The 16,306-nt window shown below is 44.3% G+C and overlaps 1 protein-coding gene across 1 annotated transcript in view; it reads right to left on the bottom strand.

The window, feature by feature from the left end:
* Nucleotides 1-201: 201 nt before the first annotated feature.
* The window catches only part of mtcl2 (microtubule crosslinking factor 2), a 101,968-nt gene continuing 85,863 nt past the window's right edge, over nt 202-16,306 (bottom strand). The window contains exons 14-24 of the mRNA XM_080014475.1: nt 15,439-15,558; nt 14,714-14,881; nt 13,836-13,991; nt 12,861-12,962; nt 12,199-12,251; nt 11,856-12,042; nt 10,903-11,433; nt 9,816-10,098; nt 8,910-9,143; nt 5,776-6,119; nt 202-3,645 (exon numbers count right to left, since the gene is read on the bottom strand). Coding sequence (XP_079870601.1) covers nt 3,505-3,645; nt 5,776-6,119; nt 8,910-9,143; nt 9,816-10,098; nt 10,903-11,433; nt 11,856-12,042; nt 12,199-12,251; nt 12,861-12,962; nt 13,836-13,991; nt 14,714-14,881; nt 15,439-15,558 — 2,319 coding nt within the window. The 3' untranslated portion in view covers nt 202-3,504. The remainder of the gene's footprint in view (nt 3,646-5,775; nt 6,120-8,909; nt 9,144-9,815; nt 10,099-10,902; nt 11,434-11,855; nt 12,043-12,198; nt 12,252-12,860; nt 12,963-13,835; nt 13,992-14,713; nt 14,882-15,438; nt 15,559-16,306) is intronic.

The raw sequence follows: 16,306 nt of genomic DNA, 5'->3' as shown, positions 1-16,306 counted from the left end.
CTATCATGAACCAGAACTTATCTCGCTTCCCCTGTGTATGGACAGACTAACAGACAGACAGAGTAATATACAGACAGACAGAGTAACTTACAGACAGACAGGTAACAGTTAAGTGTCATGAGTGAAATAACCAACAAAATACACATTTTTTTATTCTCAACAAAGATTTATTTGTGAATTCTATGACAAACAGGAGGCGTTGGAACAGCTGTGCCTGAAAAAAAATCTAAAAATTTAAATTTTAAACTTTAACCTTTGAGCCCCCCCCACCAAACATTTAAGAACTCACTGGGTTCAAATTGAATTCAACTCATTTTGCTGCAGAACTTTCTACCATGTTTTAAAATGCATCTATGTACAGAGCGAAGGTTGGAGCGTGTCCTGCGGAGCCACAGCCTCATATGCTGGCTGGGCCCCCTGCTGGGATCTGCTGGGCCCCCTGCTGGGACCCCTGTTCGGCCCCCTGCCTGGGCCCCGGCCACATTCAGCGTTTCGCATACAGAGATAATGCAAAGTACAAATATCATCCTTGGTTTCCTTACAATACAAGGAAGTGATCGTATCCTCACGATGGGACAAGTCATTCCACGTTTTTTTTTATTTTATTGTTTTTCATCAATGGCATTCTCCTGTAATTAAGAGTTGAGCTCAAGCAGTATCATTATTATTATTATTATTATTATTATTACAACTATAACTACATGGGAGCCTACTGTGTCAGAAAGCGAATATACAGGCGCTCTGGAGGTGTTGAGCTACAGTACATGTACATGTTGCTAAGACATCGTGGAATTCAACATGGAATCACACAACAGTTAGAAACACCCGCCGACGACACAGGGCCACGCCTTCTTTCGTCCGAACAACAATGGGTTGAAAAACCTCATCTGGTCATTTTGTGCCGCACAAACTGTAAAACATTTTAAATTTCTGACAAGTATGAAATACCACTTGGAACCTGAGGGGGCAGCACTAAGGGGAAGCACCTGAGTGGACAGGTGGGAAGGACAAGGAGGCGGAGCCAGAAGGGATTCGCATTGTCAACGCATTCTGAGGCTGATCTGTAGGATGTTGGATATGGTACGTAGTAGGTATTATGGTATGTAATATGTAGTATGTGGTACGTAGTATGTGGTATTTAGTATGTGGTATGTAGTATGTGGTATGTAGTATGTGGCATGTAGTATGTAGTATGTGGCATGTGGTATGTAGTATGTGGTATGTGGTATGTAGTATGTGGCATGTACTATGTGGTATGTACTATGTGGTGTAGAATTCATGATGCAGCTCTCAACAGCAAAGCTGTTTTTGGAATTTGTGGTATTTATACCATTTGTAAATGGTATAAATATCCAACCTGATGATTATTCAAAATGGCGTCTGCAAAACAGTTGTGCCCTGCTGGCCTGCTTCCCCGACCAGCATCACTTGTTTCATTTATCAAACTCAACACCGTGTTGGAACTACACCAAGGAGGTGGTGAGGAAAGGGGCGTGGTCTCCCTAAGGAGGCGGTGGGGAAAGGGGTGGGACCTCCCCAAGGAGGGGGTTGAGGAAAGGGGCGGGGCCTCCCAAGGAGGCGGTGAGGTAAGGGGCGGGGCCTCCCCAAGGAGGGGGTTGAGGAAAGGGGCGCGGTCACATTTTGGCAACAGAACGACGTGATGCATCTCGAGCCTCTTTCTTCCTCTTTCTACAACTGACGGGATGTAAAACCGGCTTGACGCAAAATCCGCACGGCAACCGGCGGTTGGATCATCCCCTCTCGTGGCCGTTGGATGAGCTGCATCTGAGGTTTGCATCCCATAATATGTCAGCTTGTTTTTTCCAGTACAACAGGTTTTAGAAACAGACCAAATGTCCCCCATGCGACATTCTTAAACATCCTTGAATTATGGTGACGGAGGTGGTTGTAGCTATGGAGCCAGGCAGTTGATGCTGAATAACTTGGAGGGATCAATGAGTTCCATCTAAATCCACGTTGACAAATGAACCTTTTGGTCAAGAACGTGCGTCGCGTCGACTCATTACGGCCGCGGAATCGTGTTTGTTGTCGAGGGAAAAAGGAAGAAACCGTGACATCGTGGAGGAGAAAAGGCACTGAGGTCGACCTTCCCGGCGTCCACAGTTCCACTGGCGTCAAAACGGCGACGCAGAAAAGCATTTCCTGCGACAAATCCCAAGGGTGGATGGAATGGGCGGAGTCGTTGGGTGGAGGTAGAGGAGCGGCGGGGAAAACGCAAAACGGCTTGGGAGGGAGGACGGACGGAAGAGGAAGGGAACAACTCCGCTGGCCTGGAGCCGAGTGTCCTGACTCTTGACACAAGTAAAAATACTCCTCAAAATACCCGAGAGCCGTGTTCTCACCAGGTTTAAAAAACAACAACAGAAAGTTTCCCGAAGTCCTTCCCTGTCTATGGTCCAATGTGACTCATTCCAACTCCGCACCCCACCGCAATAAAAACCCAACGAGTCGGAAAAGGTGAACGACTGTTTCATTGTTATCGTTTCAACCGAGTGACTCGTCCAGAACAGATCACAGAAAAAAAAGAGCCGAGCCTTCCACCGCCTTCCACCGCTGTCGAGGGACCACTGGAAACAGGACGTGGAGGGGGGGACTGGTTTTGGATCGGGAGCCACCCGTTGAGAACCCACTGCTCTTGGTGTTTCTGGAAATCTGCCTGGCAGCACCACGACCACTAGAAAATCATATATATATATCTATATATACATAGATATATATATAGATAGATACTGTGTCTGTATATCCAAATGTAACACAAAAACAAAACTCAAAAAACAAATAATTTAATTTCCCACAGCTTGAACCCCCCCTCGGTGGCAAAATAATTAGTTTAGTTCCCGAAACTTTAAAAGGGCTTTGAGTTATGTACGACCAGAAATGGGTGGAGTCTCGCTCCAACACCCCTTCCTTCCTGTCCCCCTCATTTGCATTATCCACTAGCTACAATCCATTGATATTTTCACAACGAAAATCCAAAATGCGAACTCAACGAAGGAGCAAACTTACGTCTCTTCCAGGAAATAAAATACAATAACATTTAATTAAAATACTCCCGGAAACCAGAGAAACGATGGGAGGGAAAAAACAAGTGGTGGAAGTAGCGTCTCCGCCCTCAGGGTGGCGCTGACGCCTGATGCCTGTCGGCTTCCGCTCCCGTTTCCTTCCGGGGGGGGGGGGGGGGGGGTCCCGTAAAGTTGGGTCCCGTGTAAACGTACAACATAGTCCTGCTGGTGGAGCGGGAGAGCCTGGGAGCCTCCCCCGTGGCTGTGTAATGGTACATTCCAGCTGAGGTCCAGTGTGTGTGTGTGGCAGTATGTACACTGTTCTAGCATTGTGCACGTGTGTGTTTGTGGCAGTTTTCTGGAGTGCATGTTAGTGTGTGTGTGTGTGCATCTATCTGTTTGTGTGTGGGGCAGTACAAAGTGTGTTCATGGCAGTAGTGTCCAATATCAGCTTTGCGAAGTGTGTGTGTGTGTGCGTGTGTCAGTCGGTGCAGGACTCCGCCCGCTCCTCACTTCCTGCTGCTGCCTCCAGGGGGCGGTGTTTGCAGTGGCGGGCGGCGGCTCTGGACGGGCGAGCGAAGCACGAAGTGAGGGACTGAGCCGCACAGTCACATGATGCGTCCTGGTAAAAGGGGAGGAGCCTGTTAACATGTGGGAAACAGGTCCAAAATAGTGACATTTATAAAAAAAACTATTAACTCAAAAAAAATCAGAAATATAATAAATAATAAAAACAACAACAATAATAATGATAATAATAATAATAATCAAATCTGTGAATGTGTGTGTGTTGTATTTCTATGTGTTTTATATTATGTGTGTATAAAGTATGTGTGTGTGTATATGTGAGTATATGTATATGTCTATATGTGTGAGTATAACTGTGTATCTATATGTGTGTATTTCTACAATATAGACTGAACTTGTTGAGTAACTTTTTTCCCTGTAAATGCTGGTGGAAGTAGCCTCGACTTTTTAATGTTTATATAATATTTAGAATATATTTAGATTCACTTCGACTCACTTAGTTCACTTCGACTATGAGAGACAGAATGGGGGGAAGGAATCCAGGAAATCACATTGTAGGATTTTAATGAATTAATTGGTAAATTCCTCGGTAAAATAAGTATTTGGTCACCTACAAACAAGCAAGATTTCTGGCTTTCACAGACCTGTAACTTTTTCTTTAAGAGGCTCCTCTGTCCTCCACTCGTTACCTGTATTAATGGTACCCACCACTGAACTCCTTATCAGTATAAAAGACACCTGTCCACAACCTCAAACAGTCACACTCCAAACTCCACTATGGCCAAGACCAAAGAGCTGTCAAAGGACACCAGAAACAAAATTGTAGACCTGCACCAGGCTGGGAAGACTGAATCTGCAATAGGTAAGCAGCTTGTTGTGAAGAAATCAACTGTGGGAGCAGTTATTAGAAAATGGAAGACATACAAGACCACTGATAATCTCCCTCGATCTGGGGCTCCACGCAAGATCTCACCCCGTGGGGTCAAAATGATCACAAGAACGGTGAGAAAACATCCCAGAACCACACGGGGGGACCTAGTGAATGACCTGCAGAGAGCTGGGACCAAAGTAACAAAGGCTACCATCAGTAACACACTACGCCGCCAGGGACTCAAATCCTGCAGTGCCAGACGTGTCCCCCTGCTTAAGCCAGTACATGTCCAGGCCCGTCTGAAGTTTGCTAGAGAGCATTTGGATGATCCAGAAGAGGATTGGGAGAATGTCATATGGTCAGATGAAACCAAAATAGAACTTTTTGGTAAAAACTCAACTTGTCGTGTTTGGAGGAGAAAGAAAGCTGAGTTGCATCCAAAGAACACCATACCTACTGTGAAGCATGGGGGTGGAAACTTCACGCTTTGGGGCTGTTTTTCTGCAAAGGGACCAGGACGACTGATCCGTGTAAAGGAAAGAATGAATGGGGCCATGTATCGTGAGATTTTGAGTGAAAACCTCCTTCCATCAGCAAGGGCATTGAAGATGAAACGTGGCTGGGTCTTTCAGCATGACAATGATCCCAAACACACCGCCTGGGCAACGAAGGAGTGGCTTCGTAAGAAGCATTTCAAGGTCCTGGAGTGGCCTAGCCAGTCTCCAGATCTCAACCCCATAGAAAATCTTTGGAGGGAGTTGAAAGTCCGTGTTGCCCAGCGACAGCCCCAAAACATCACTGCTCTAGAGGAGATCTGCATGGAGGAATGGGCCAAAATACCAGCAACAGTGTGTGAAAACCTTGTGAAGATTTACAGAAAACGTTTGACCTCTGTCATTGCAAACAAAGGGTATATAACAAAGTATTGAGATGAACTTTTGTTATTGACCAAATACTTATTTCCCACCATAATTTGCAAATAAATTCTTTTAAAAATCAGACAATGTGATTTTCTGGATTTTTTTTTCCTCATTTTGTCTCTCATAGTTGAGGTGAACCTATGATGAAAATAACAGGCCTCTCTCATCTTTTTAAGTGGGAGAACTTGCACAATTGGTGGCTGACTAAATACTTTTTTGCCCCACTGTATATATACATGTGGATGTGTGTGTATAATGTATATATGCGTGGGTAATAACTGTGGGTGTGCATCTTTATACATGTATGTCTGTGTGTCTATATACAGTATGTCTATAATCATATATCATTATATTTATAATAATAATTATATATATATATATATATATATATATATATGAGTATATATAATACATATCAGTGTATCAGTGTCACCTCAGCTCCAGTCTCTGGGTTTCTCATGAACCTCTTGTTGACGATCCTGGTGACGTTGTCGCTGGCGCCCCCCGGCCCAAACGGGGCCCCAGGACCCCCCACGCACTCCAGCTTGGGCTCATCTGCTGGGCCAAGGACCACCCCAAGGCCACCGGGAGTCCGGTCCCCGGGAACAGAGCCTCCCGTCACGCCCTGGCCCCGCCCTGCACACACGTTCCTGAGGAACTCCTGGACCAGGCCCCCATAACGCTGGGAGCCGGGGTCTGAGCTGCAGGACCCGCTCCCCGATGGCTTCCCTGCAGCGGGAGGGTGGCGAGCCGGGCTGGCCCCTTGGCTGGAGGCTCCTGGGGATAGGATAGGATAGGATAGGGTAGGGCAGGATAGGATAGGGTATAGTAGGATAGGATAGGGTAGGGTAGGGCAGGATAGGATAGGGTATAGTAGGATAGGATAGGGTAGGGTAGGATAGGATAGGGTAGGGTAGGGTAGTATAGGGTAGGGTAGGATAGGGTAGGATAGGGTAGGGTAGGGTAGGGTAGTATAGGGTAGGGTAGGATAGGGTAGGATAGGGTAGGGTAGGGTAGTATAGGGTAGGGTAGGATAGGGTAGGATAGGATAAGGTAGTGTAGGGTATGATAGGATAGGGGATAGTAGGATAGGATAGGGTAGGGTAGGATAGGATAGGGGATAGTAGGATAGGATAGGGTAGAGTAGTATAGGGTAGGGTAGTGTAGGGTAGTATAGGGTAGGGTAGGGTAGGATAGGATAGGGTAGGGTAGGGTAAGATAGGATAGGGTAGGGTAGGATAGGATAGGGTAGGGTAGGGTAAGATAGGATAGGGTAAGGTAACATAAGACTGGTCAGACTGTTAATCCTCTGAGGGATCAGCAAAGTTGACTGAACGGTGCAAGTAAAATAAGATATAAAGATGAAATATAAGAAATATATATATATATATATATATATATATATATATATAAACAATAAAATAACCCAAAAAATAAACGAGAGGAAATAGGCTAAAAATAAAATAAATAAATAAACAATTAACTACTAAAACCTATAAAGCTAAGAATAAACAATAAACAATAAAATAACCGAACAAAACAAACAATAAACAAGACAAAATTAGCAATACATAATAAAACGAAACATTACCTAAACAATATAAAAATTGTAAATATACTATATACTACACTAATACTATAGTATTACATGCTATACTATAATCTATAATCCGCCCACTTTTAGAATGGCTCCGTTTCAGGAAGTGAATTCCCCATTCATTGACTCCATTGACATTTCAGAATCTTCATCTAAAGAGTCTTCAGCCTGGAAGCAAGCCAAACAAGTACCAGAGCAACCGTCACCATAAAACATTTGATTCTGAGCAACAAAAAAATACAAATTGGGAAAACGGAAAAAAAAAGGCAAAGGTAGAAGGCTGTGTAATGAACATTTCAATAAGTGAAGGAACTACTCGTCCCAAAAACGATTGGGAATGATACCTTTTCAACGACTTCCAAGCAAATGATAGTTCAGCGCTTGTTCTTGAATTTAAGCTTCATCATTATGATGGTGTTGATTAATAGTTGTGTCATGTATTGTAGTATTATTGTAGTTTGTGTTGTGTGTATGTTTAGTGTTTCAGTTCAGTGGTAGCAGTGACTCACTCGCCGACAGTGACGTGTAATATTTCATGACATCGGAACAAAACAGGTTTTTCTTCAAACAAGGTTGATATCAAACAGACGAGTTGCTTCTACAGGATTGCTTACACCATCGTTTCACCATCTCAGCTCGTGGTGAGTCCACCTTGGATGGTTACCACCTTATGGATTGTTACACTAATCTCTGTCGCAATGTAGCTGAATGTTATTCTCCCTTGTAAGTCGCTTTGGATAAAAGCGTCTGATAAATGACTAAATGTAAATGTAAATGTAAATGTAAATGGATAACAATCAAAACCTCCATTCAGAATATGAATGGAGGTTTTCACTTCCGGAAACTCACTGCTGAGCTCTATAAACTGTTACGAGAGGCCGTCTGGACTTTGAGAGAGAATATGTTCCACGCCCTCTGACACAGACAAGAAGACAATGATCTCGGCAAGATCAAGCCAATTAGCAGTTGAGACATGTTAAAAAAGCAGACACAGCCATCTCTGACTTTGTCTGTGGACCTTCGCCCTGTGGTGACCAGCAGGAAACCCAGCACCAACGTCTGGGTCAGTGAACTGCTGACCATTTGGCCCAGGAGATTGGCATGACCTGAACTCTCTTTCCCTAAAAAGGAGATCGGACTGAAAATGTATCTTCATCAATGTGTTACCACTATAATATTTTTCTGTAGGTGATTGTGCAAAGAACGGTGCCATTCTCGACTTTTTGAGATGTATACTGATGAAGTTAGTATGTACACGTACTTACTTTATCACAGTATGATAAATGTGTTTAACTGCTCTTTTCATTTGCTGAGCTTGGACGCCCCCTAGTGGGTAACATTGGTGTTACCCCAAACCAAGTTTTCAACCTGTACAGGATATTTATCCGTGCAGACTTATCTACGTATACGATTTCCTTCTTGCATCCCAAATATACATTTTTTTTTGTATGTGTTTACGTTTTTGCGTTCCAAACATTCATTCATGTATGTGTTTTCAGATTTCCTGCATTCCATAGATGTATGTACGTGTGCAATTTCGTCTTGTTTTATTTCAAGATGAATTTGAAAAACACAAACGTAAAAAGGAGACAAAGGATTGAAAGAGACGAGTTGTAAGATTCAGATTATAGAATAGGGTTTTTGAACGCCTCACGACAAAGAAGAACAGAGAGCCTCATGAGAATTCCCCCGACCAATGGGCTCCCCTCTGATGAAGCCCTTGACCAGTGGCCATTGAAGGTCACTTGCGGTGCCGCCTGCTCGGAGGACATAAAAACCCAAGAACAGGACCGCCCTTCAGCCGCCAGGCCCTGTTATTAAATGTCTGGTGTTGTCATGAGTTTATTAACCGGTGGGAAATTTTCCTCACCGTAGCATCCCTACTATCTATAAACAATAAAATAAACTTAATTAAAAAACATAGAAATAAACTAAACCATAAACAATAAAGCTGCAAGGCGTGGTCCCACCTGCAGCGTCAGCCCTCCACAGCGCCTCCATGCTGCCTCCGTGCTCCACCACGCTGAACAGGCTGGACAGGCCGTCATTGAGGCCGCTGAGCACCGGGGAGTCCCTGGTGGTGGTGGAGCGGGCCCAGGCCGAGCCCCCCAGACCCCCAGCTCCACCCAGGGGCCGTGGGTGGAGGCTCCACAGGCTGCGCTCCCTGGAGGACGAGGACACCGCTTCAAGCCTGGACGTAGAGCCTGGAGGCAATCATTTTTAAATTCTTATTTGTTTATATTTAGATGTTAATAATTGAATGTATTATTATCTTCAATTAAGTTATTACATTTATATATTAAAGTTTGTATATATTATTCAAATAATTAATATTTAAACTCATTTAGATTCTTTCCCCTTTTGGTTTTCTCATATATATTTTTTTATTTAGTATTTGTTTTCTTATTTAATAACACAGGGTTTCTGAAGGTTTCAACAAGTTCAGTTTAAGATTTTTTAAGACCATCATAAATGCAATTTAAAACCTATTTCACGTTCATCCTGGCAAAAAAAAAGGACAAGGGATATGAAGGAAAATCGTCCCTCAGGTCTCACAGAAATTACAATTTTCCCAGTTCCCGTGAACGCAGCAAACCAGAGAGCCGCGTCTTCTAACTTAATACCGGAGTCCACGAGTTATAAATAATAAAAATATATAAATGCCCAAATTGAGGTGAAAAAAGCGACAACTGCCAAAAAAGCGAGTTGTTTGGATCCCTGAACTTCATAATCCGATCAATTTTTAAGACCTGTCAAAATTGTATTTAAGACATTTTAAGACCTAAAATTGATATTATTGGATTTGAGACTTTCTAAACATTTTTACATGTATAATTCTATAAAAATAATATATATCGCTCCAAAGTTCCATCTACCTGTGGACACGCGTCGCTGCAGTTTGGGAGATCCGTATTTGGGAGAGCAACATGGCCGCTCGATGCGTCCGTGCACCTTGTCCAGCGACGATGAGATCTGCCGGGAGCGGGCGGAGGCCAGCGAGGAGGCGGGGCCAGAGGAGGGGCGGGGCGACCACATCTTGGAGTGAAGCCCCGCCCCCCGGCCGCCGCCACCACCACCGGGAAACTGCTGGTCGGTCTGGAGGCCCACGCTCACACACTGCATGGAGGTCTGAGTGGACCTGGTCGCCATGCCGACCGTCTGGTGAAGGGGTGGATGGGTAGAAAGAGAGGAGTAAAAGCCTCAGTGAGACAGCCATTTTGAAACCCTCAAAGCAGACAGAAAGATGAAGCCACTATTTAAATGGTGAATTCTTGAGGTATTAAATGTATTTCTAGAATTGTAAAGCTGTCCTGATAAACATCAATAAAATCATATTTCTACTCAAAATAAATCATTGAAGCGTCAAATTCAACAGCCTGGTTCAATATTTAAAACCATCTGGAACTTTTTTTAAATTGTGTTGATTCTTTTCCAATTAAAATTTGGTGCATTCAACGTTTTATATCAACTCTGCAACAAAAATAAAAAGCATATGATAGAAAAATATATAAACTAAAAATGTAATAAAAAAAAGTATACAGGTAATCCTCACTTAACGACAGAGTTCAGTTCCTACAGCCAGGTCGTTAAGCGAGGACCCGTGTTACTTCACGGTAAGGGGGCGTGGCTGCTATACATAGTGCATATAGTATATATCGTATATATAGTGTATATAGTGTATATTGTATATATAGTGTATATAGTGTATAGAGTATATATAGTGTATTTAGTATAGTGTATATAGTATAGTGTGTATATATATATATATATATATATATATATATATATATATATATATATATATATATATACACACACACACACACTATATAGTGTATACAGTATATATAAAACTTGGTGGTTTAGTGAGGAGTACCTGTATTAATATTATACATATAACTTGCTGGTTAAGTGAGGAGTACCTGTATATAAATATATCAAATGAGGTGTAGCGTGTAGTACCTGACTCCCTGGCTCCTTGCTCTTCCTCTCCAGGGAGGAGGAGCGTATCGCCTGCCGGACACAGTTGGTCATCTCCTTCATGTCGTCACTGAGGTTGACGGAGATTTCGCCGATCTCCAAGCCGTGGAACGCCGGAGTCGCCGCCACGCCGCCGGCGGAAATCGAACCTGCGCGGCCGCCTCCCCGGCTCTCCAGCAGGTCGCGGTGCTGCGCCGACAGCGAGCCGAGCCACTGCTCGTACGGGGACGAAGACGACGGCGAGGGGGTCGGCGACGGAGGTCGCAGTCGGACCTCCGGGCCGGGCCACCCCGGGGGCGAGGCCCGAGCACCGCCCTGGGCTAGCGGTGCTGACGCGCCCTGGCTCCGCCCCTGGTGCTCCATGCGGCGCGCGGCGGGGGGGCTGTAGTAGATCCGGATCCCCGTGCGGTCGGGGGCGGTGTAGCTCCTCTGGACCGGCTCTGGCTCCGGTTCCGAGCCCGGTCGTCCGCTGGGACCGTCCCAGGTTTTACAGCCTTCCGCTACCTGAGGTGCCTACAGAGAGGACAGGGCGATGACACAACGAGACCAATCCAACTCCACTCCGGGTCTTAGAACCGTCCCAAACAGAATATCGGAGATGGAGGAATGAACGCATTATAAATATTACATCTATTCATCAGTTCAGAACGGTAAAAAAAGATGGCGGACCCACAGAGGAAGGCAGCTCCGGGTTCCGTTTCCATGCCACCGCTGCAGTCATTGGCAAATCCACACGGTGGACTCAAAATCCCGTAGTGGAATTATAACTTTCTGAACCCGGATTTTGCGCCTCGGGAATCCGCTTATGACGTTTCCGGGCTCACGCTTGTCCCATAATGTCAAACACAAACGAGGGTGAACAGAGGATCTCAGAACGTCAGATTTGCACGCGTTTCAAAGACGGCTCCCATCTGAAGCCACTTCTCCAGAGCAACCCTGAGGCTAAAAGGAAAAGCCAAAACACCTTGTTGCTCAGGTAGGTAGGTCCAGTTCTTCCTGGTGCCGTCACTCGGCTCTGAGCGAATGGGGAGAGGGGGCGGGGCTAAGAACGCCTCCTTCACTTCCTGCTCGGCCGTTCCGTTGACTTGAGGCTCCGCCTCCGCTCCGGACGGGGACTCCGTCCTAAAAGAAGAACAAGATGGAGGTTGAGGATGTGAGGAACGGAGCTGAGCAGAGAGAGAGAGGACACGACCAACTTTTAATTTAAAAAAGGAAACAGAACAGAAGGAACCGCATGACCGTGACAATGGTGGTTATTATGGGATGTTAAATGGTGACCTGGGTGTTTGTGCTGCGGGGTGAAGCTCCTCAGGGATCCTCTCTGCTTTACACTGTGGACGGAGGGAAAGACAATGAGACTTTATGAACCTGCAGGTTATCTACCTGTCTCACACCCGGAGGACTGAGTTACATTCACCGAGGAGTTAAACCACCAGTTTAATAGAACCCATCTGGACGGACAGACAGACAGACAGAGAGACAGACAGACAGACAGAGAGACAGACAGACAGACAGACAGACAGACAGACAGAGAGACAGACAGACAGACAATTAAACAATCTAAAAGCTCAGTAAGACATTGATCAAAAACACACAAGTTCAAAATGATCAATACTAATAATACTTAATCATTATTAGCATTGATTGAATATTGACATTTTTCCCATGTGTGTTGATCCTGATTGAAATAAAAACAAGTAAAGGAACAAGGACAAGTTAGAAATGCAGCGGAGCAAAAGTCAAACACTCCAAACTGAATATACCTACTTGAAAAATATACTTCAGTCCAGTAACAAAGTACTCCATAACAAAGTATTTGTACCACTGTCATGTGGAAATAACTCTGCAGTTTGACCTACATACTCCCACTAACGAGTAGAGACTGTACAGGGAAGTAGGAGGAGGAAGACCAGGACAAGCCCCCCCCCCCCCTTTCTCACCTGCTGTGAGGGAACCTCTCTCGCCCGCTGCTCCCTCTCCTGGCTGAACGTCTCCAGCAGCTCCATCTTCTCTCGGCTCCAGTTCCTCTCTCCCAGCTGAAGCTGATTGGTCCACGGGTCCCAAAACAGGAAGTGCGCCAGGTCCCCAAACAGGAAGTGCACCGGCGGGATGCACATGCAGAGGGTAAAACAGGGATTTATCAACATTTTTCCATATCTTTATCATATTTATTTGATAGAAGACGTGAGCTGTGTCTGGATACGCTCCAACAGCATTATACGGTGATGGGCGGGTGGTGCCTGGTGAAGATTTGGGGGCTTGAGTGGGGGCTTCCGCTTCGGGGCGTTGGAAATGGAGAACACAGCGCCACTTGGTGGTCTGCAGCGGGTACAGCAACCACTGAATGTGGCGACTGCAGACGGCGCTCGATGCTTTTTCCTTTTCATCTCATATGTGCAGAGTAAAAAGCCTGAAGAGCCCTGCGTGTCCTGTTCGATCTGCTGATGATACTTCTACATAGTAGTATAGACCGTGTACTCATTTGAACATTTATTTTTCTTTATCTCTTTCTTGACTTGCACTGTTTTGCTGCTGTAATACCTGAATTTACATTTCTTAGAAATGAACTAAGTATTATCTTGAAGTGTCCAGTATTTTATGTGATGTGTGATTGTCTAAGAAAATGTGGAAAATATTAACATTACATGAATAAAACACATCGGGACAGCACTAAAAAGTGGTCAAATCTCTATTTTATGGCACTTGATAGAAGATAGCGATCAATAATTTGATAGCATATGAACGCAGACTGAAGTGTCATCTGAATGCATGTTACTGATCTGAATAAATGAAGTGTATACACACACACACACACACACACACACACACACACACACACACACACACACACACACACACACACACACACACACACACACACACACACACACACACACACACACACGACCCCTGACCTGCTTGGTCAGGTCCATGACAGCGGTGTAGGACTCGGCCAGGAGGTGCTGGTGCTCCTCGCGCTCCCTCTTCAGCGCCACCTTCAGGTCGGGAGGATCCAGGACGACATCGCCAGGCAACACAACGTTGGAGGCCTTGGCTGCTTTGTTTTCCAGCTGGAAGGAGGAGGAGGAGAGAGGAAGAGGAGAGAGGAAGAGGAAGAGGAGAGAGGAAGAGGAAGAGGAAGAGGAAGAGGAGAGAGGAAGAGGAAGAGGGGAGAGGAGAGAGGAAGAGGAGGAGAAAGAGGGGAGAGGAAGAGGTTGTTTTGTTGCTTCATCTTCCCTGTATGAGAGGTTATTTTATTTCAAACTAAATGTGTCGACATTTTAAGTTTCCCTGAAGGAGAAATTCAACACATCATGCTTCATATTATCACACACACACACACACACACACACACACACACACACACACACACACACACACACACACACACACACACACACACACACACACTTCTCTCTCAACAGTGATCACCATGGCAACGACAGCGTCAGCTGAACGATGGTTGGCTTCATGAGCCTTTTCCACTGAAGCGTCAGAAAAGAGAGGAACACTGAACGGGGTCAACTGGGTTTACTGGGTCAGTCTGCTCGCACTGGTACTGCTCAGTGCTACTGGTCTGTCTGTCTGTCTGTCTGTCTGTCCATCCAACCGTTCATCATCCATCCATCCATCCATCCATCCTTCCCTCCATCCATCCCTCCATCCATCCTTCCATCCATCCATCCATCCCTCCATCCATCCTTCCATCCATCCATCCCTCCATCCATCCTTCCATCCATCCATCCCTCCATCCATCCATCCCTCCATCCATCCTTCCATCCATCCGTCCCACCAGTGCGATGAGGCTCTTCAGTTCGGTCCTCTCCATTTCCCATGATGCCTTGGCCTTGGCGAACTGCTGTGTCAGTTCCTGGGAGCCCTGTCGCTCCTGCCGCAGCTCTCCGCTCAGGTCCTGCAGCGCCACCCTCAGGTCAGACAGGGCACTGCTCACCGCGCCCGGCTTCACCCGGGGAGAGAGAGAGAGAGAGAGAGAGAGAGACTTTTATTCCCCTATCACTGTGGACTCAAGAATTTAGCCTTTTAAACCTATAGAAAGCATTTATCCAGTGATTAGAATCACAATTTGTGTGTCATTTATATTTCTATATATTTTTGGCAATTTCTATATATTATATATAACCGTTATGTTTTTATTATATATATTATACATTTATACATTTTCAGACACCTTTGAATGCATATTTTTGGTAGTTTAAGGACCATTCTTTACCACGACAAATTCCTTGCATATGAAAGTTGAGGAATTAACTTATGATTAACTGATTTATCAACATCTACACTCATTTTTCATCGTTCTAATGTAAAGGGTGAAGCCCAGAACACCCAAAATACCCGGAAAATGCGTCATGAAAATGGACCAAGTGCGAAAAATAAAAAGCAAAATACATTTTGTATTTTGCTTTTTTTTGTGTTCTTTACTTTTCAGAAATCCTGATTGGACGAATAATAAGATGAAAGGAAACTATATTTGAAATCCATGTGTGTGTCTGTATTTACCTTGATAGTTGGGCTGAGCGGCTCCTCCTCGGCGACGGCCATCTTGTCCGTCTGGTGGGCGGGGCTTGCCATGTTCTTCTCCTCCTCCAATAGGAGGTAGAGCTCCTTCAGGCTGTTCACCTGACGGACCAATCAGAGATCTGGAGTCACTCAGTCGTTCTACCTGTCGACTGTTATCTCCTAAACGTGTGATTTCTTTTAGGTTTTCTGAACTTGAAACGTGTTTCTTAATTTCTCAATGTCAACTTGGGAACCCATGAGAAGTAGAGATTTTAGAAATCTAAGCAATTGTTTAAGTTGAGTAATGTTAAATTGCGATGTCACAGCAGCTCACGTCAAAAAATACACGAAACTAAAAATTAACTGGAAGATGCAAAAATTCTAAAATATACAATAAATGAAACATTAACAACAAACAATAAAAATAAACCTAAAAATAGGCAATAAACCAGAAGAGTAAACCCCAAAATAAACAATAAAAATAATATAATTAATATAGCACAAATATACTAATATATATATATATATATATATATATATATATATATATATATATATATATATATATATATATTTTATATATACCTTTATCAGTCCCACAACGGGGAAGTATGCAATTTCTCTGCATTTACCATCCTAGTATCTGACGTATCTAGCAGCAGTGGGCTGTCGTATATGAATAAAAAAACAAACAATAAAGCTTGTAAAGCTTTGATTTTTTTTTTAGTTAATACTCCTGTGATACTTGGAAATACTGATTTATTATGTAATCGCAATCTTGATCTAATCTTCAAATGGATTTATTTAAAATGCCCGTAAACCAGAGAAAAAGCTAATTTGTGGATCATCTGCAGTGTTTCAGTTTTAT

The sequence above is a fragment of the Zeus faber genome, assembly GCF_960531495.2.
Source record: "Zeus faber genome assembly, chromosome: 15".
Classification (NCBI taxonomy): Eukaryota; Metazoa; Chordata; class Actinopteri; order Zeiformes; family Zeidae; genus Zeus; species Zeus faber.
This window is presented reverse-complemented; position numbering and strand designations above follow the sequence as displayed.